General features: G+C 38.0%; 1 protein-coding gene across 1 annotated transcript in view; it reads left to right on the forward strand.

Annotated features, from left to right (window-relative positions):
• The window catches only part of SPIDR (scaffold protein involved in DNA repair), a 205,212-nt gene that overhangs the window by 175,192 nt on the left and 7,938 nt on the right, over positions 1–22,082 (forward strand). Inside the window, exons 11-16 of the mRNA XM_074576988.1 lie at positions 2,239–2,397; positions 12,066–12,153; positions 14,492–14,635; positions 14,730–14,789; positions 18,422–18,620; positions 19,668–19,820. Coding sequence (XP_074433089.1) covers positions 2,239–2,397; positions 12,066–12,153; positions 14,492–14,635; positions 14,730–14,789; positions 18,422–18,620; positions 19,668–19,820 — 803 coding nt within the window. The remainder of the gene's footprint in view (positions 1–2,238; positions 2,398–12,065; positions 12,154–14,491; positions 14,636–14,729; positions 14,790–18,421; positions 18,621–19,667; positions 19,821–22,082) is intronic.

Below are 22,082 nucleotides of genomic sequence, written 5' to 3' on the forward strand. Positions count from 1 at the left end.
GATATGAGAAATTCCAGTGATCAGTTAAGAGACTGCTGAACTGATCAGATCTGAGACGCTAACTCAGTTGGCCCTTGCTTGCTCCAAGATACAAAAGCCTAATTTTTCACAATTAACAGTCACTGAATGTTTTGTTAACATAGGCAAAACTGTTTGCTTTGTTTTTCCTGTTCCCCTCAATCTGATTTTCAGAAATGTCCAGAGAATATTAGCTCTGTTTTTCCAAACAAAACAATTGCATGAGGAGTTTCAGTCCAATCAGTTAAAACTTACTTGGGAGAGTTTTTAACTGACTGCAAGGTCCTAACGTGGAAAGTGGCAGGCAACCATAGTTTTTCTAGTTTTTCTGCTTCTGGGCTGTCGTGTTCATAGCACAGCAGTCTTTGTTCTGTTGAGTTGGAGATGATCTTGTGGTACGAATCCAGACGGGATCTCGCGGATTATTTTACACAGAAAATGAAAAGAGTGATAGAGCTGTTGAAGACACAGGTTTATATTGTTAACAGTTGCCCGCTTTCTAGGCTGGGAACAACAGTCATCCCAGAGGTGAGGGTACATATCCTTCCAGCCTACACATCACAGCCATGTTTGGTTTCCTCATATTTGTCGTTGCTCAGAGTAGAAACAGTGTTTCATAGCTCCAAAGGACTTCTTAACTCTGGGAGGCTGTGGAGGAATTGAACCTAAGTTTTCTTTGCCTGGTGAAGACTGTTTGTGTGGGACTTTTGTAGACAGAGATAACGGGGAAATATGGGAGCCTTAATTTGTGTTCAGTCCTACCACTCTCTGCTTCGCAAAACCAGCACCAGAATCTGAAAAATGAGGGCTCTCAGCTGGGGCTTGCACCGCTGCTGATGTCTGAAAGGCTTTGGAGTTGTATCCTATGCTGAATACAGCCCTCTCAAGGGTGTAAGCCAAAGTTAGATGGTTCATAATAAATAAGAAAACTGTGATTCATGATCTTCCATGCACCTAAACTTCCCTGCAAAGAAATACATGGATTTCTTCCAGAGAAACGTAGGAGCTAATTTCATTTAAAATGTGTTTTATAAAGATATAATGACTACTGTTGAATGCTTTCAGGATGCATATACTATGTTATATGGTGTGCTTCAAAAGCAGTTGGAGTTGGCTTGATCTTAACAATGGTACTGCTCCGGAGAAGGTAGTTTTGGCATGTACCTTTGAAAGCAACTGAATTCTGCTGCCTAGTGCACTCCTGAGTTTTATTTAGAAATACAGATGTGTGTGCTACCCTCAAAGGCAATTATTGTCTCCCTTGAAAAGTTTCCATGCTTAACTGTCTCTTTCTGGGGCAATTACGCCAATCTTGTAGACAGCAGCCTTCTTCCTCCAGCACTGCATGACTCATGCTATCGCGGCTGCTCATCTCAGGTGCAGAATCTTGTGAAATGCGTTTTTGACTATCTAAATGTATGTCATCCACTGATTTTGCCTTATCTGCTATGACAGTAATATCTTCTCAAAATGCCAGCAAGTTGGTTAAGCAATACTTCCCAGCCCTACAGCCCCTACTTCCATAGATTACTTTAATCGAATTGTTTATTTAGCAGGTTCTTTAACTACCTCCTTAAAATAGTTCCTCTGGGCTTCTTCATACGCAGTGTTGAAAGTACTAATCTGTAGTTTCATGCAGGATTTTTGTTTGTTTGGGTTTTTTTAAGAAAAATTGACATTTCGCTCTTCTTTGCCTCCTCAGGATTTTTTTTTAAAGTTATAGAAAAAGTAATGCTTGCTTTGCCACTTTGCCAGTTTCAATGTTGGTAATTTTCACTTGTGAAATATGTTGCTTTGTTTACTTCGAAGCAAAATTGTTATATTTATACACACACACACATATACGTTTGCATCATTGCTCTGTCTGCATTGCAGAATGCACCTCAAGTTAGGCAAAAACTCAGCCTTCTTTCTTTATAGGTACACAAACCACACAGCGCGTAGACGTTAGTTCATCTAATCCCCACTGCAAGCCCTTGATGCGCTTTTTCAGTCACGCTTCTCTATTTCATGGCCGTGATAGCTCTTGCAAATATACATAAGAAAACCTTTAACGATAGCAGGTTTCTTTATTGATACGGGTATTCATCATTTGGTAGGAATTCTCCAGATATTGTAGAGGATAAGCTCTTTTTTGAAGCTTGTAATGTGATTTTCAGAAATTTGCTAACTAGTTTGTTATGAACAGGAGCCAATGAGTAACAGAGGAATGTTTTGCAGGTTATGCCTCCTTGTCCAGGATGCCTATGGTATGTTCAGTGAAGTGCAGTTGCAGTCCCCGAGTTCTGCAGATGACATCGAGCGGTGTTGCAGCAGATGGGAAGGGAAATTCTGCTGCCTAGCTGGAATGAAAATTTTGCAAAGAACCACAAGAGGAAGGTGAGAATTCATGGAAGAATGTAGTGCATGCTGTGGCAGGCAGAGATGATCTGTCTTTTTATTTATTTCTGTGATCAATATTCTTTGGATCAACTGAGTTGGGCTTTGTTCGATTAAATGACCTGATTGCCATTTTTGGGGCATCCAATAGTACTTGAGCCAACCATACTCCAAAATGAGCATAAATAAGCCAAAACATAAATACACACTTAACAGAGCAAGGGATAAAGAAGAATTACTGTATGCAATATTTCATAAAATATGAGTGTTTTCTTCCTCTTCAGTAGATTCAAAGACTTAAAAACATTAGTTCACCTCCCTTCCATTGCAGAACTGTTTATTACAGTATGTTTATCTGCAGTGCTGCCCAGTCTAGGTTGAAGATTCGAGCATAGACTTTCCCTTAGTATATGACAGCTTAATTAATTTAAGTTTGTATGGTTTTTGGAAACACAGTTTAAGTTTCTTTAAAAAAAAATCTCACAAATTGTAAAGCCATTCTCACTTTCGGATAAGAATGTCCACAGGTTTATAGAAAAATCCCCCCAGATAAGTAACAAATTGATGTGTGGCACCTCCCAGATTTTGCTTATTCTGTGATTCCTTTTACATTCCTTGAATAAATAAAATATCTTTAATCAAGAAAAAAACCCTTTAAATAGATCAGTTATCCTACAGAGTAACTTTCTAAGGAAAGTGATATGGTGTTCAGATGGGGACCTAATTACATTTATAATTAGATTGATTCAATTCTCAGCATAGTTTATTCATACAAACATCCGATCTAGATAAGCCTTTGGTATTAGAATGGCTATGATATTTCTGCTGACACTTTTTTTTCCTGTTGAAAAATGCTGTTTCATCAAAACCAGAATGTTTCATGGAAACATTATCTATTTTGGAGACAATTTTGTTGGGAAGTTTTTTTCAGGTCCAGAGGGAGCGAATACTCTCTTTCTCATTCTCATTTCATGAAAACTTTCAGAAAGTCTCGTTTTTGTTTCATATTGGAACAAAAGCAAATTTCAAAGCCTTGAAATGTTTAGCAAAATGGAATTGTTGTTTCCCAGCCAGCACTATTCAGTATGCCTTTTTTTTAATGTACTTGCAGTGTTAATTTTCAGATCCTTTGGATTTCAAGCCTACTTGCATTTTTATGGATCTTTAATAACAAACACGTCTTCTTATTTAATTATTTTGTTGGCTTTTTTTTCAAGTTACATTTTTTTCCAAACAAATTAAATAATGGTGTTGGAATTCTGGATACAAATGAAGTTTTACAACTGGCTGCTGGTGTTTCCAGTACTCTGCCTAGCTAATAAGAGACAGACTTTTTCTAATGTAAATTGTGTTTCAAAGCAGCAGTAACTTACTTCTGGCTATTCTGAGGACGATTAGAAGACACACTGCTGAAAATGCTGGTGGCTCAGCTGGAGCTGTGCTGGTGGTAACCCTGCTAGGAAACATTAAAAGAAAAAGGCTAGTGTAGCTTCGGGGACAGTGCAGTGGTTAAAACGTGATTTCATTGTACAAGATGGGTGGGTGGGGGTATTGTTCAGGGATTTATTTTTTCTTAATTGTTTTAGCCTAAGTTCTGCTTTATAACTTGTTATTACTTTTAAGTGTTGGGACACACTTTTTGTCATTCCAGGTGTGATGGAAACCACAGTAAAGCCATAGCTGAAATGAATATAAGGGAGTACTTATTCACACAGAGCATAATTAGGCTGTAGAACTCATTGCCACTGGATAAATGGGTTTCCAGAGCCAGTGGTATATCCGAGCACATGATGGGATATGCCTGTGAGTGCCCAACCTTGGCGTGCAGCACATGAGTGAATAAGAACTATGTGGTCTGCCCTGCGAGAAAGACTGCTGCCTTTTTTTTTTTTTGAGAACGCCAATTACTTTTTGGAAGGAGATGGCTTTTAAACTGTTTGTTTCCTGGAGTCTAACAGTGACTTTTAAAATGGATAAAAGGGAATAAAATGTAGGAAATACGAAGGAAAAGTCATGACTTTTTTTTTCTGTGTGCCTTTGAAGGACATGATCTGGAGAAAGCCAGGAATGGCTAATAAGATCCCACATGGGCATGTTGTCCCACAGTCACATGAATTGAAATCTCTCTTACAGAGACAGAGTGCTTCCTCAGCCCCTCGGTGAGAAAGAGGAGATTTTCCTTTAACAGATACAAGAGGTTCTCAAGTTTTTTGCTTCAATAGGCCACTGTTATTGTTCAAAAAATTTTCCTGACCATCATCCATCCTTATCATCAAGTATTTCATTTAAAGTACTATTTAACATAATTCCATTAAATGCAATTTTAGGGTCACTGTTGTAAGCTGAAGTTGCATTTCAAGGGCTAAAAACCTATAATAAAGTGTGTTTTACATCCAGGCAAAAAACAGGCTGTAAAGCTGACTTGATCTTTGGAACGGACCTGTACTGTAACACGTGCTAAAGAAACTAAATGCATTTCTTCTCCCGATAAGAAGACACTTGTGTTCCAGAAGAAACATGGGCTAAGAACTTACACAACCATGTCCTGTCTTGACCAAGATCAACCCTGTGAAAAATCAGAATTATAGTAATCTTACACTGAGAGAAACACTGCTAATGTTGAATATTGTCTTTGAATACCTGTATGCTTTAACAAGTACTAGGGTCTAGTACTAGGTCATTTGAAGGCGTTTCATTGATTTAGGTGGTTTTCAGAACAAGTCCTACCCCTCACATAAAACATACCATCCCTGCAAAAAATCCTTCCCTTTGCAGTCCAGCAGAGGAAGCGGTGTTTCCCTTTGCAGTCCACTTTCTGGCAATTCTGTAAGACAGATGGGCATGGCTGAGTCATGGCAAAGTTGCCGTGGCTGGTTCAGTGTCTTATTTCCAGCAGTTCTTCTAGTCTTTCATGGGGCTGTTGATTAAGGTAGGAACCAGTATTGTAGCAGCTGAATTAACAGCACGGATGTGGTTCAGTATCTGTTTCTTGACACCATTTCTCTTCACCCTCTCATTCATACTTGTCTCCTACCCTTTCCTACAACTGTTCCCTGAACTGCACACTTAGTATCAGCAGAAAAGAAAGATATGGTGGCTTAAAGAGAGAAGACTGAAAAATCTTCATTGATCTACCGCTGGTGGTGTTGGCCCCTTAGAGGTTTATGTTCTTTCTTTTGTCCTCCCACTACTTCATCTGTCAGTCTTAGAAATTCAGCCCCCTGAGAAAGAGGAAGTGAGATTTCAGTGGTGTACTGCTAGAGGCAGGAATTTTGGTTAAGAATCTGTATGCAGTACAACTAACGTAACCCCCCTATTTTAATAGATCCCAGGCATGTTTCGGGTATGTCCGGTATAACCAGTAACTAAATGGATGCAATTAGATGCAGGGACTGAGCACTCACTAAAGTGCCTCAGGAATAAATAACCTATAAATTGTCATAGTCTGCTGCTTCCTACCAGAAATTAATTTCAATGAGCTGGGATAAACTTTGTAGTTAGATATCTGTCTTTATATCAACAGAAATATTCATTTATGTTTTTAGCCTTGACTGGAGTTCCACACAGAATAATAATTTGAATTTTGACAATTTTTGTCTTTTCACCTGATTTGCCAAGCACTAAGTTGTTTTAGTGCTGAGTATAGCAGACCGTCCTCCTTCTTCTCTTTATGCTTTCTCGTAAGGTAGAAATAGGAAGAGTTTCTATTCAGCAGAACAGAAAGATGACAGCAGTTTAAAATTGAAGGAGGGGGGGAGGAAATGCTTTAAGGTAATACATAATTAACACAGTGTGTCAGTACCAATTTTGTGCCTAAATGGAAAATGCTTAACAAGTTTCAAAAGAAGATGCAACTGTTGCAAGGGTAGTGCTAAAATCCATACTTACGTTGGATAGGGTAAAATACTTTGAAGGATACATCAATTTGGCTTTGGCACATGACCCAACCTTTAATTCATGGCAGACTGTTTTGTAATAGTTTGCTGTACTATTTGTTGCATTTTCCTCTAAAGTAAGTAGACTCTGAATATTGAGTTCAACCAGTGCTATGTTTCTCTGAGAAATTACTGCGTTTTCAAATAAAGTTGGCTTCTGTTTGTAATTTTAAACTTTCAGATGTTAGGCACTGAAACATGAAATCTCCCTGTGTTTGTCCCAGTCTATATGTTGGTCACTATTGCACCTGAGAGTTTTCTTCTTTTTTTTTTTCTTTTAATTAAGTCTCATGCTTTTCTGGCTTCTGTCTCTCTGCTTTTTCCTCTACTCTTCACTGTACAATTCTCTTTTTGCTTTACATTCAGAAGAGAGGACCACCGCTAACTGCTGTAGGAGAAAGTGTTTCAAGTGCTAGACGTTGACAGGAAATGTAATAGTAAGAACCCTCCACAGAGCAAGGAAGTCATAACTTCCTTCCTTTGGTTTTCCCTCCTCCAGAAAGACTGCCATCTAAAAGAGCCACCCACGTCTCTCACGTTTTGAGGTCCTGAAACACTTTGGTAATTGCTGTGGTTAAAAGTCAAGTTCCATTTTAAACATAATTTAAGTAATCGCATTAAAGTTTAGAATATTTGCATTACTTTTTTTTTTTTTTTGGATGACTGCTTATGTATCAGAAATTAACTTTTTTTCCTGAGTTTTCTTCTCTTTAACAAGTATGCACTACTGCTTGTATCGTCAGTGCTTCTCTCATGAATTTGGTAACCACTATTGGCGAATAACATAGGCATATCCATATTGAATCAAAAGTACTTTTATATTATAAGTTTGGTGGTTTAATGTAGTATGTGTAATTTCTAATGTGCTGTAGAAATTTGAGTTATTAACATATTTAAATAAATTATTCAACAAAATAATTTCATCTATCTAAAGAAAACTTAGGGGAAAAAAAGCCAGCAGCCCTTGTATTTTGTACTTTGTATTTTGACTGAGATGCTGGTTAAGTAGGCTCAGATTTTTACTTTATGATTTTGTTGCTTTTAGTGCTCAGATCTGCTTGTGCTCCGCAACGTCTTAATAGGTCAATTAAAGGGAGAGCTAGCCTACAGTATCAGCTTTATAGTTGGGTTGCTTGTTCATTGACAGTTGAAGCTTATGCAGCCTAGGTGATTATTACTGAATTTCTTTTTAGTTTTGAGCAAGGAGATGTTTCACAGAGGGCCAGAAATTGCTTTATTTTTGGGTTCTTAATAACTGATACTGGTACTGCCAAAAGAAAACTCTTTCATTTTAGACTAAAATTGGGAGAGTAGGAGAGGAGGAAAGAGAGAAGTGCCAAGTCTTAAGTCCCCAGAGCAGAGCTGTGGAAGACATTGGAGGAGAATCTTAGCATCTTTCTTCCTGTCCCCTGCCATAAACCTTAGGTAGTCTTTCTTCTTCTCTTAGTTATGGGCGTTGTTTTCCTTCTACTTTCTTTGATATCGCTGATATGTTCTCCCTATAGTAGTTTTCTCCTGCAGCTGTGGTATGATTATTACAATTGAAAGATCCCCCAAACTGTAAGCTGTAATGTTCAAAGTTGAACCAAGCATGTCACACACAAAGTTCTTGGACCAGAACAAGATGAAACTTCATGCTTCTGAGAGAAATAAACAAAATCTTCTTATTAAGTTATGAAATAAGTTGTCAGATCAGTCAGTGAAATTCAGTTTTGAAAAATCAAAATTTCAAGTTGTTTGATTTTTGTAGTATGGCTTGTAGTGTGAAATGAATGAAATTTCTATAGGATCAGATTAGCTGTACTGAGACTGTAGATACTGGTTTATCACTTTACTGGGTCTAAATACAATTACAAAGGCTTTTCTCTTTAGTTTGTATGTCTTTATCAAAAATCATACGGCAAACGTGTATGCGTGTGTGCACACGTGAATGTATGCCATTTGGTTTTGCAGTGAAGGGCTAAACAAGCCAGGAAGGTTAGAAGCAGAAGGTGATTTCTGTTTCCTGCTGAGTTGTAAAACTGAGAAGGAAGGTGGTTAGGTGAGCAAATGAAAGCAGCTTCTTCTGTACAGGGCAGCACAGTCACCATCTATGGCAAGAATGGTGGGGAGGGAGAAGTAAATGCTATTTTATTAGTATCACTTGCTATCTTCCAGTTATTTTTCTCTGGAGTAGTTTAAGACAATTTGTTAAATAGGTCGGGATTAATTTCTGCACGTGTTGCATGTGTATTTTGCACTTTCTCAGCCATGTATTTAGCCTGTTTAAGAGTATGAAATCTTTAAAATTCTCTGACTGCTGTCTGGGTACGCAGCAGGCAGTTTGCGTTTATGGATACACAGAAAAGACATACCAAAGTTCAGCAAGCAAAATTTATGTTGAGAGGGATGCCTTTTGAGCACGTTGGATAACAAAAATTATTAAGGATACTAAAAAGAATTATTTTGCATATTGTGTATACATACCTGTGTCTCTGTGTGTGTATACACACACAGACACACGTATATAAAAGTACCATTATATATAAGCGAAGCTTGAAGGTGTGGGCTTACAGAAGAGGAGAGTACCTGTATGTAGAGGACTGCCTGTTCTAAGTCCATACTTCTATGGAAGTCTATACTGTAATACTCCGTTGGAGTTACTGGTGGCCTTGCTATGACAGTGATAAACAGTGGACATCTGCTTATTTAGTATTTATTACCAAACATAGATTTCAGTTTAGCATGGGAAGTAGGGGGTTGTATCTATCATTTAGAATCTGGTAGATGATTTCTGCCCTCCTGGTAGGGATTCAGTCTTTTTTCTTTTTTTGAAGAAAAGTTTTAAAATATTACAATAAAGTCCTTGTCTCTGAAATAAAAAAATGTTGTTCAAAATAGCTTACATGTTCTTTACGTGTTTCTTCTCATTTCATATTGTACTTTTCCTTTTTTAGAAGTCTGTCCTTTTGTGATAACTTTTTTTTTTAAATAGTGACTAGTAATTACACTCACTGAGCAAAATTTTGAAGTTTTTATTTTGTCTTCTGTAGCCAGAAAGGCTCTTTGTGCACATGGGGTATAACCATGTCTCTTCACTGTAGCACAGAGCCAGCTGTTCATCTCTCGTCCTAACTCTATAGCTGAAGAAGGATACACATATTGGATAAAATACACCCATTGTTCAAGTCAGATTGAAGTGGGATTTGAGTGTTTCTCGGCCAATAAAGAGAATGAATTTTATTCTTTCTGTGAGGATTGTGATTTTCTCCAGAGTAGGACACAATGTCTTGCCATTTCTCCACTGTTGTTGCCCCCTTCATTCCCTGTTCTGCTAAGTTGAAGTCCGTAAATGTAAAGACGTAACATATAAATGGCATACAAATGGGTAGGGCAAGAGGGGAGCTCCTCACCATGGACACTGATGGATACAGTGACAGCTTCAGGAGAGAACATCCCCTTTGGTAGAGAAGGATCCTGGCATGCAAATCCTTCAGGTGGCAAATGTCACAAATGTCACACTGACTGGTGTCAAAGAAAAGGATGGGGCCAAGATATTCAGGAGACACTCTTTACACAGTGCTGCTTCTCTGTCTGTTTGTAAACATTTACTGTCATTTACTAATAATTAAGTGCTCCTAGTTCAAGCAGTAGATGACCTTCTTCAAAAGACCACAAGTAATTGCAGAAAATGTACCGTATGTCTTAGATATTCTGATATGGGTAGCAATCTGGAAAAGAGCTAAAGAAGGGACAACTTCATGTCCTTTGTGCAAACTTAAAAATACAGATGAGGGATCAATGTACAGTCTGTGTGGAGATGTGATTACACCTGCACTGCAACAACACATCTTATTTGCTATAAATGGATAAATAAGAGCTCTCTGTATGCGCACACGCACACATGCAGAGAATCTGTGGTATGTTCATACCCCTGCTCTGCCCTTGCCCTCGTGCTGCACGTCGAGTGAGGAAGGCCACTTGTGTAACTGCCTGAGTTGTACCAAAGGCTGTGCTCGCTTTTTGTAACTCTCCTTTTTCATGTCCCAGTTAGTAACACCAGTTTGTTCCTCTGGACACTGGCTCTCCTGTGACTGTAGAGAGGACATCGTTCTGTATGATACAGGACAGGAAATGCCACCCTGATCCAAGATTCAAGAAGTGGTCAATTTGCTGTAAAGTCTTTTTAATACCCAAGAAGTGTGGTGTTGTATGTCGTAATGTTCTCACTGCTAAAAACAAAAAGCAAACAAAAAAAAACCCCAGCCTCTGAGGTCAGCCTTCTCCTTTTACAGACTCGATGATGATGCCTTGTAAGTCAGGAAGTTCGTTTTTGTCAAAGAGCAGCACATCTGTGTTTCTGGTCTGTTCATTAGTGTGGAGAACATGACTACAGATAGCAACATCATCTTTTTAATCTACCAGCTTGTTACGTGAATTGTGAACCACAAGCTTTATTCCACAAGATCCACACTGAGATTTACATCCATAAAACTTCTTACAACGCTGGTCCAAAGACATCACTATTAACACTGAATCATAGGTGATACCTGGCGCTTTATGAAAAAACATGGGAAGAAATTCGCCGCCTGTAGACACCGCTTAGGGATCCGGAGAAGGACTAGGGAAATACAGAAATAAATAAGCTTTAGCAGAAGTGAGCTTAAAGCAGAACTTTAAAGGAGAGTTTCCGTGACCCCTTGAAGAGAAGCAGCATATTGCAGCATGCTTCAGTCCTCTGTGCCTTTTCCTTCTTCTAAACAGTTGAGTTGAGAAGCTAGTATTACTTTTAGCAACTTTTGGACTTCATTTTTTAGAGCTGTTTCAGAAATAGTGGCTTTCTTAATTGGAGGAACAAACAACCCATTCTTGGAGGCAGTGCGGGGTTAAAATCCAGATCTCTGCGCTTCCACTACACAGAGCAGAGTACTAGGACAAGATAACTGAGAGCTGTAACTCAAAAATGCATGCTGCTTCAAGTTGGTTATCTGTAGCTCTTTCCCCTGCCTCAGCTGTTTTCGCGGCCTCTCCCTCAGGTGTTCCTGCCTGTCCTATCAACCCACAAAGCAGCCCCTGTACAGCTTTGCATGCTAAAGCTAAAGAGTTGGCAGCATTTTACCTTAATATGATGGGCTGTTAATTTTATGTTTGTTTCTAAATTAGAAGTGGGAAACCTGCAAAATAAATAAATAAACCCGGTAACTAAATGAGACACTGTGTCGGAAGGAGACGGTCCTCTGCACATGTACTTAAGATAACAAAATCTTGCCTGTTTCTCCATATCTGATAATTGCTGACTTTCCTGAAAACAGTCACAATCAGCTGTTAGAGAAAAGCAAGAAATGAAAATGTTAGAAGCAAAACTTTTTCTTTTTTTTTTAAATCTATCAGTTGAAACAGTTGAAAGCATTTATGTAAAAAAAAAAAAGTACTGGTATCTGTGTCCTTCCCAAGCTAGCATTTACCCCAGTTCCCCTGAATTTTATCATGTAGCAAGCTGTTCGTGGAAAAGGATTAAATATGACTTGCTTGTCACTGAATGTGATGCATCCCTTCCCTCCCTCTCCACCCTGCAGCAGAAATGATGGAGGTTTAATTAGACAAAATCACAACCAGCTTCCAGAAAACAAATATGATTTGAAATTGTTTTCATAATCATGCAATGGTTTAAATTATATTTCTCAATGAATCTTTTAAATATAACGTGTAACACTGGGGAACATTTTAAACCTGATTTTATTGGTCTTTTTGAAGGGCATTAGGACTTTTTAGTCTGATAGACAGCCTGTGGCCTCCAGTAGTGCCTGTAAAAGTTCCTGGACAAAGTCAAGACTCTGAAATGGTAAGTCTTGTGATTACGGAAATGTATTTTTTCACTCACAACTACTATTTTTGTTGGTAGTGTAATCATATTTACTTTAAGAATCAGATTCTCTCCCTCTCTTTAGCTACTGAGTTTTGTCTTACTAGTTCTGGCAACCTCCTAGGCTAACCTGAAACCCTCTGGATCAGCAGCATCTTTCCAAAATGATGCAATTAGCCCCTTTTTAATCCTCTAGAGCTAGAATGGTAGGATGTCCAGACAGATTATTTGTCTCCTTGCATGTGGAAAGAGATATTAGATAGCATAAGCCAGCTTAGAAACCTATATACAAGGACATTAACTCATTCTTTGAAGCACTTTTCAGCCTTAGATTCAAAAGCACTTTTCTGAACATTAACTTTTGTGAGGACAGACTGACTGCTGGAATTGGGGCTCTTACTAGTTAGGGTGATTTTGACTGATATTTGTCTCTCATGAAGATAGGCAAAGGATGAACACAAAAATAATGTCCTGAAAAGTAATGAATGTTTCTGTGATTTTAAGGGGTGGGGAGTTATTAAAGTGGATTTAAAGTGTGTTACTATACATTTGCAAATCGAAAATTGCATCTTTAATTTTCCTTTAATTAGCTTTTGTAATTGAAAAAGAGTTCTGTCATATCACGTGTCATTTAGTAATACAAGGTCATTTGAGAAGCTTTTGGGTAACCAAGTGGTTGTGCTGTCCTGCTGTTCTTGTATAGCTGTTCTTTGGGGAAGAAGTTTGTGGTATTAAAAATTTGTGTTAGAGCCTAGGGGAGTCAATCAGGATGCAAATTCTAGAAAAGAAGAAAATAAACAAGTTTCAAAAGTAGGGGACATTAAAGTAGATATTACTAGTTATTTCTAAAGTCCGAGAATCTTTTCTCTGCAATGTAGAGTGTTCTTTGCGTTGTGTAGGGGTTTGTGTTGAAGACTAAAAAGTTCAGAGGTTGGCTGTATATAAAACCAAGACAGAAACTGAGTGAAATGGCTGTTCTCTCCTTGATTCTCCCTTTCATCTAAACATTTTGGAAGTCTCAGAGGAATGGATTGTTTTGTGCATTGAAATACTGTGGACAGCAAAATGGGAATATCCACAGATGGACCAAAGCTCTTAAATGTTGTTTAGCATTGTTATGACTCTCATTTGCTCTTCATTTTCTCTATTTTATTAGCAATCTAAAAATGGAGGAAACTTTCCATAATTATGCAATTTACACTTCTGTCCTGGGTTTGAAATACTAATTCATTCCACAGAGGATCAAGACTACCATTCTACTGCTGCAGGTTTTTGGCTGAGTAGAGTTTTTTCAGTTGAGATATGCATTTTTCTTGATACAAACAGTAGAGTTTTATGAACAGTTTTATGGAAGCAGTTTTATACATAGGTACATAAATAATATTGCCAGCACACTGATAATACATTGTTGGGAAGAGATCTGTGGAACTCATTTCTTTTGAGACATATATATGGTCAGATACCTTCTGTAGCGCTGTCAGAAGCAAACAGAATTTGAGTCGATGTCTTTTGCGCTTTTTTTCTCCTTATGCAGATTTTTTTTTAATGGGTGGGCAGCTGTCTTTAATAGATTCATATTTCTTTTATTAAATGAAATGTTTTATTAACAACAAACATCGCTAGAAGAATATTTTACCATATCCGCAATAAAAATTATTTTCTAGCATTGTCTTTTTTTTCCTGAGAAGCCTTTCTAGTTTGGGACTTCTTCAAGTGGGGATTGATAAAGTTGTTACGTCACGGTACTTTTTAAAGGGGAAAGAAAAATCTGGCATAGCACAAAGAGAGCAGTTCTTGTAGCTGTTGCATTCCTGTTCTTCATTATCTCCTTGTGCTGTCCTGGATTTAATTTGGCATCTTTCAAAGTTCGTCAGCTGTTTACTATCACAAAAACCCACCCACATGCAAAAGTCCTCAAATCTCAGAAAAGTTATGGATGCTAAAAAAAAAAATAAATAAATAATCAGGGTACTCCTACCACACAATAAAAAAATGCAAAAATAACAACAAGCACCTTGAACTAGTCGCAGTGTTTGCCAAGTGCGCCAAATCATGCGATGTTTCTGTGATGAGGATCGATGTCAGATTATGGAAAGAATGATAAGCACAAGCTGATTTCACTCGTAACTTGTGAATGCCAGTTTATTAACTCAACCTCTACTTCAGAGAGTTGTTGTTATTAACCATATAATCCTGTTTTCCCATGTCTCTTAAAATGTAAATTGTGTGGTTTGTTTTGGCTATTATTATAAAACCCAACTGGCCATATTAAAGTGCATTTTTTAAGTTCACATTTCTTTTCCTTACTTTTCAATAGATGACAACTCATCTTCCTCCTCCAAGCTTCTGTTATATTCTTACTGCTCAGTCTGGTGAAATACATGTGGAAGTGGATGAGGAAGAACAGATTTCTAATTTGTACCAGCCACCAGCTGTTCATGCTCTAAAGGAAATTCTTCAGGTAATATGCTTTACAACTCGGATAACAAATACTTTGTACCACTGGATTTCTGGTGTCATGTTTGTCTCATTCCCTGTTTCTGTACTATTTTCAGATCGATGGCTGTAATGAACGTTGTAGCTTTTGGGCGCGAGTGCTATATCTAAGGCTGCAGGTAATCTTTCCTCCTAGCAATGATTTCTGTATATTTATGTGAAGAAGCCAGCGTTTATCTTGTTTAGGGTTAAAAACCAAAACCTTCCTAGCATTATCTTCAAGAGTTGTATGAGCAGAACTATCACCAGGTCTAAAATGCTTGTGAATGGGTCAAATGAACTGCGTCTACAGTTTCAATACCATCCAGTCTAGAAAGCAAATTGTTTCTGAATAAACAGCTATCTAACCAGAGGTAATATTTCACCCTGGTAAGGGAGCTTGCAGGAAGTTCGTTGAGACTCGGTTTATAGCTAAGTGCTCTCCTTAGATACGTAGTGAAAAGTTCCCAGGCAGTTGAGTGTCTGGGGATAGAACAGAACAGACGATGGTTATATAAAAATACAGTTTTGCTCTTTGCATGCAAGCGTGTGGACTATTTTTGTTGACTTCAATAGAAGTCCCTGGGGCAAATTTGGCTTTTATGGCCCAGTTAGTAGAAAGGAGGAACTCTTAGGTAAATACATCTGCCATCCATACTGTGTTGGAAAGCTTATAATTATGTTTTATTTATTTGTTTCTGAATGGCGCTACAATTTTCTTTCAAAATGTTGCTAACTCCCTCAGTAGTTAAAGGAATTTTTTGTTGCTGATTTATTTATTTTTTCCTGGCGACTGGATTCTCAGTACAGCCAGCACTGAATTCTGGTGGAGAATAATTTGCAATTGTCCACCAGCTCCACAAGAAACAAAGTGTGAATCAAAGCATATGAACCAAAGACAAAGAAATTCCAGAACGGCCAGCGAAAGAGCTGGACATGCTTCCCACCAGTGTGAGACATAAATTTAATTTAGGTCTTGCCCTTTTGCTTAAAAAGCCAATGAGTTATGATTTGATTTTTAGTCAGGAAGTACTTTTAACTCCTGAGATGAGGAGTATGGCTTGTGTTTTCTCCACGCTAAGTGAGAATTTAACAGAGCATTTGCAAACGTGAAGATAGGGCTAGCTTGATGGGCTCTTTAGGGTGCTAACAGAAAGATGGACACATACACGTGCAAACTCCTATTTCAAGAAACCCGTTCTATTAAAAAATAAAATAAAATTACAGACTAGTGGTATCCTAGGCAAAACATTTTTATATTCAGGAATGTCTACATCTGACCTGCTGTGGGTCCTCAGTATTCTTGTGTAGAAGCACTTCATCACTAAATTAGAGAAAAGATGAAGCATGCAGGAACAGATGTGATTTTGAAGAATGGAAGCTTGTCTAGCAGAAAAAAGGTCTATGATTTCTTCTTGCTACTAGGAGGTTTGTTAGCTGTTTTTTTAATGGCCCTTTGCTTACTGAACTGTAAGCACTAAGTTTTCGTAAGTTAACGACATGAGCGCTCATAAATTTTTTGAAAGTAATGTTGGAAAAGCAATAGAAGATATTCTTCTGCATAACTTCTGGATAACTGATAGATAATGCTTCTGGATAACTGCTCTAGGAATGTAAAGGTGTTAGTGCGTTGCTCGCCCAATCCTTGTAACCTGCTGTTAGTGTATTGCTTGCCTAATCCTCCCAGGAGAAGGTCGCGAACAGCAGCTTGTTTACTGCAGTTGCCTTTGCCAAGAGGACGTATCCTTTCACAAGCAAAACCATCAAGTCGTAATAAGTGAGGAAGGGACTATGATTTGGTTTATTTTGCAGATTTATTATTATTAGATAGTCTGTTATGTGAGCTAATTCAAATGCACTTTAAAAAATAGTATTTATTCTATGTAGCTGCAGTATTCTGAGATACTTCATTTGTGTGAAGGACGAATGGAAATATGCTTTTATTATTGCTCAGAATCTGTACTGTGGTACAGAAGGAATATGAGGAAATATATTCCATCTGTGGTTAAGGAGCTGTCCTTCCTTGTAACTCAATCCTGCTGCTATTTGTCTGTTGTGTCCTCTCTGTTCAGAACAAATTGTCACACATAGCAAGATGATGATTTTATACTAACTTGTGATTTCTGCTGTTATTATTATTTACTTTTTGGATGATTCTTCTGAAAGCCAGCTTTTAATGTGTTAGTAATTCTCCTGGGACAGCTGTAAAAATTCTTTCTTTGAAGCTGTCCTAGTGCTATCTACACGGAGGAGGCACTCAAATGTATGTAGTTACTAGGCAAAGAAACGACGTCAATGCAATAGGCAGCATATATTGTATGAAAGCATACCCTTAATACCTGAGTTACGAATTTTGCCACAATTACTGTATTTGCCCTAAGAGCTGCTAGCATGAATAAAAAGTTAATTTTAGTGCGGTTAACAGTTTCAAGGTTTGAATTCAACTAAAGAAAGTTGGGGTTCTTGTTGCCTTACCTTATACTAGAGACATGCAACTTCAAGAATAAAGTAGTTATGTGATCTGTGTCTCTCCAATCATTGTAGTATTTAATTCTCATTTAAATGTTTTAAGTATGAATTTTTAATTGGCAGACTAATTAAAAATAGTAGCAAAAACTTTTTAAATTAAGAAAGTAATTTAATCTTTGTTAAATATTTTCAAATATTAGAATCTTAAAATTTTACAAGTTGCTTGGACTACTAAATGTGAAATATCCTTTCTATTTAAACCTATTTTTTCTAAAGCATGGGAAAATTCACATACGCACACAGATGTTATAAAAGCTGTGTTAAAAAACAGAGAAGAAAAGCATGGATCGTTAAATTGTAACCTGTCTGATTTTGTTAGAGACTGTGGAATAAGCACTGATGTGTACGCAATGTCTGCCTAGTCTGTCTTGTTCATCATCACAATGTGAAAAAATTTAAAAATACTAGTGAGTTTGTGATACTTATTTTCAGATATGAAGGCTGAGGTGAAGTGTAGGTATTTTGGTTGTGACATCAGTAGTTGTGATATACCTTAATTTAGTCACACCGTAGTATTTTTATACCTGTCTTAGGCAGAAAACTTACATTGTCATTGCAGACTCCTGTGTCTCTTACTTATGAGTTCTCTACTTTCCTATTTCTGTGCGTCATTCAAATATTTAGAGATGTTTGTTCATCAGAAAGAAAAAACTGCAGCTTTGTGACTTGCAGTAGCTATTAGCCAAGGACTGGACAGTAGCTATTAGACAAGAACTGGTGCGCTTGGGAATCAGATAACAGTACTTGGAAAGTTTGCTCACTCAGGAATAATATTAGTAGTAGCATTAGCCTTTTTTTTTAAGACAAAAATTATATAAGTCTTTGTTCATAAAATCAGCCAATTAACTTTTATATATATATATCAGAATATATGATATAAATATACAATATATAATATATATAACATGTAATATTTTAAAAAAATAAAATATATTTTCAAGTCGGTAGGACAGTCCAAGTGAGTTATGTATGATGAAGCATGATAGTTTGTAGAGGTAAAGCCAAGATTCCAGTGGGTCAACCCCAGAAAGTTAATTTAAGGTAGCAGTGTTTGTATCTGCAATAAGGAATAATGAAAAATTCCAATAAAGCTTTGATTCATTATCCTGTATGAGTCCTAAACATAATAATTTCTCTAAGTTTTATTAGGTAGTTAAATATGAGGATGTTTTAGTCTTTCCTTCTATTAAAAATTAACAACTGCGTTCTGATTTTGTATCTTTTTTTTTTTTTTAAATCACAGACAAAACACAATGTTCCTATAAATCAAAGAGAGATTTGGTTGTTTGTGACTGACTCCACATTGCAAAATGTGGTTCATATGACTCCAAAAGTTGTTGCTGTGTCAGTTGCTGCACCGTGTGTTCTCGGTACAGAAATCACAGAAGCCCTCAGCGTAGCCTCGCAACTCGTCTTCTTCAAGGATGCGCTGTGGGGAAATGGTAAGCTTTACACAAGGTTCTGAAGCACTTGGAATCAAACTGCAGTAGCATCCTACCCTCTGACACTGCAATGTGCGACCTACAGAGACTTTCATTCTCGGATGAAGATGAGGCATTGCAAGTTTGGGATGAGAAATTTGAAAGGGGTTGTAATCAGAGCTTTCCTGTAAGGTTTCTTTTATACTTTTTTCGCTTGATCTCCAAAGTAAATGAGAAATTCAGTGATCTTGCTGTATGTCCACCAATATTACTCTCAGTCTTCCCTGATGACTGTCAAATCTAATGACCAGTGTCAATCAAATTTGCTGTCTGACAGAAGACTCACAAATATTAAGGAACTAGGTTTTATTTGTTTTTATATTCTTGCAGAAACTTGTTTTATTGATCTCTGAAAGGACCAAAAGAGACTTGTGTGTCAATAGATACAGGAATTTTACAAACTCTCCTATACTATCATAGCTATGGGCCTTTGCCACCATACAGATCATGTAATGATGGTAGTTCAATTTACATTCATTTTTAGTCACTCTTTTTTGAGGTTCGGGTCGGGTTCTGTATGGTGCCTGTGTGGGTAGTTCACATCTCAAACCTTCAGTCACTTCCAAAATGTAAGTGGACTGGAAGCACCAACCTGTGTAAATGGCTGTGTGTCCTGAAGCAGAAATCTCTGTTCCGGAGAATAAAGCATTGCCTGCACCTACACTTTGTAATCTTCGAAACAAAGTAAGACCACCTGAAGGTGCCCCAGCTTATTACCGGGGAAGGCACAGTGAAGCTGTGTGGTGCGGTGCAGTCCAGGTGGAACTGGACTCTCTCCTGCCATGTTTGAATTTCTAAAACAACTTTTTTACCTGGGAGTTGCAAAGCGTAACGAGAGCATGATGCATGTATTGCTGAAAGCAAAATATTTTGTCATTGAGAAAACTTGATGGAGTCTATCCATCTGTTTAGTAGCTGGCAGAGATCGTTGTCTTTATTGGCGGTGACAATTAACATGGTCACCTTTTTCCTTGTTACTGTACTGAGTTGAAATATCTTTGTTGGCAGGTAGGATTATTTGTGTTGAACGTACTGTTCTCTTATTACAAAAGCCTCTTTTGTACTCGGCTGCCGGTGCTGACCTCAGTGAGCTGACTGGCCCTGTCAGACTCGATGAGCTGGATTCTACAACACAGGCCAACTCCGTTTGTGCTGTAAGAGGTTTGTATGGCCTTTCCTGAAATGAATGTGGTTAATTATTTGTGCTCACTTTAATCTTTTGTGTCTTCGTATTGATTTCTTGCACGAACAGCGTGGAGGGGTAAAAAAGCACAGCATTGCTGTGGGTCATTAGGATATTTAAGTTTTTATACTTCTTTGTGGGCTCTGTTTGCCTTTTGCTGGCCAAGCTCTGCTCCCACTCATTCATACCCCAGAATAAATGTTTAATGCACAATCTGTTTTATTATATTCCTTCCTTCACCGACTTCTTTCAGGAGCCTTCTGTTCACACCAGTCTTGTTGATGTTGGCAGCAGTAAGGTATACCAATATTTTTTAGGCAGATGGATATGTTGGCCAGATCCCGAATGGTAGGGGTTAGTGTCTGATTTCCCTGGAGCTTTGCTGCAGTGGGGCAATTTAATATTTCACCATAGTCATCTAGCATAACTTGGCCAATATTTGCTCACCATCCACTTTGGATCATTGCTTTGTCTAATATTTCAGTCCTACCACTAACCATGCAGAAAGGTTTCTTACAATGTATTTTCTAACATTTCCTAATCATGCAGAAACATTTCCTACTGTGTATTTTCTAATGCTTTGTCCAGTCAGCTTCTAAACCTCCCAGTTGTAGAGTGCCTATAGGGAAAAGTCCTTAAAAGCCCAATAACTTTTGGCTTTAAAAGACAACTTCCTTTCTTGATTTAACTCATATGATTCCAGTAGCCCTTGTAGAAAATTCTTGATACTGTTTTGCACCTTCGAGTATTCGCTGGAGCATTTGAAATGAGCTTTAAAGTAATAGCAGATAATGGTTACAAGTGAGTCCTTCCAGCTATAACGTGATGCACTGAAAAGACAGTTTGAAACTATGCAAAGCTGTTACTAAACATGCCTTCTCTTCTGGTAGAGCCGCAAGTTAGCAACGCCTCTGTGATTAATAAATGAGCACCTTCCAATGACAAGTCTTGAACTCTAACAATGCATAATGAAAAACAAGCACTTCCCTCAAAGCCTTGGTTGCTATGTACATCTCACATTGATATTGTGAGTTACTTGAAAGACGTTTCTGTCACTGGGTGTGAAATACTTTTCGGCTTTTTGTTTTAACCTCTCCAATATTTACGCTAAGAGTTATCGTTTCTGCACTCTTAGTTTTATAACTAAGTATGAGAAGTGCCTGTCTGCTTTTGTCCCATTGACAGTGTACATAGTAGGATAAAGCAAACATTTCTCTGTCCTTTCTTTTTCCAGTAGAGCAAAGAAAATACACCTTTATGATCTATTGTGTAAACAAGTACTTACTTTACACACATGGGACATATCATGCTTTCCCTGTTCTGTGTTACAGATGGAAGAATGACAAAAGGCGAAATTAATCCTTCAACTTTGTCTTGCTTTATCTGAAATTTGTCCAGGGTAACTGTTATCAGAATGTTCCCACACATTTGTACCAATGTAAAGTGTCTTCTTTATACCTATGCTAATGCCATATATAGATGATAGCTCTCACTTTCATGTGTAACTAAAATTATTTAATAGTGTTTAAGATACATATCCAGTGTTTGGGAATTCAGTTAGTTATTGACTACATCTGCCTACTGAAGAAGTGAAACTAATAGCATTGACCCTACTTTGTTGGTGGGAGAATATGTATTTGATGGAGTAACACATGAAGGAAAATTTATTATCTCTAACATTCACTCACTGTCCCTGTCTCAGTTGTTAGTCTGGCTTTTCAATGAGGAGCAGTGTTACCTCGTTCATTCTTTTTCTTCATGCCCTCCTTTCACTTCCTGTACTTTTGGTCACCTACGTCTGCTGTACGTGGGCCTCTTCTCACCTAACACTCAGAAAAGCTGCAAAGGCTTTACTCAAGCCCTTCTTGAAGTAGTGCTGCTTCCCGCTCCTTTGCTCTCCCCCTGGCTCTCAGAGGTTCAGCAGGCTCACACTTCCCTGTAAAAACTTCTTTTTAACCAGTGAAAAATACAGGTGGTCATTCAAGTCCTCATCCCCAGATAGAGCAATTGGTCACAGTGCCAGAGCTTCCAGGAGTGCCGGGACTGGGGAGGGGGCAGGCCATGCTGCCTGATGGGGTTTGGGTAGATTGATCATTTTTTGGAAGGTGTATAAATAGGGTCAGTTAATTTGGAAGGAGCCTCTGGAGTTCTTCCACTCCTCACTCCTGCTCAAAGCAACTGAGCAACCTGGTGCAACTCTATAGCTGGCCCAGCTTTGAAAGGACAATGTTGCAATTCCA

The sequence above is a fragment of the Larus michahellis genome, chromosome 2, assembly GCF_964199755.1.
Source record: "Larus michahellis chromosome 2, bLarMic1.1, whole genome shotgun sequence".
Classification (NCBI taxonomy): domain Eukaryota; kingdom Metazoa; phylum Chordata; class Aves; order Charadriiformes; family Laridae; genus Larus; species Larus michahellis.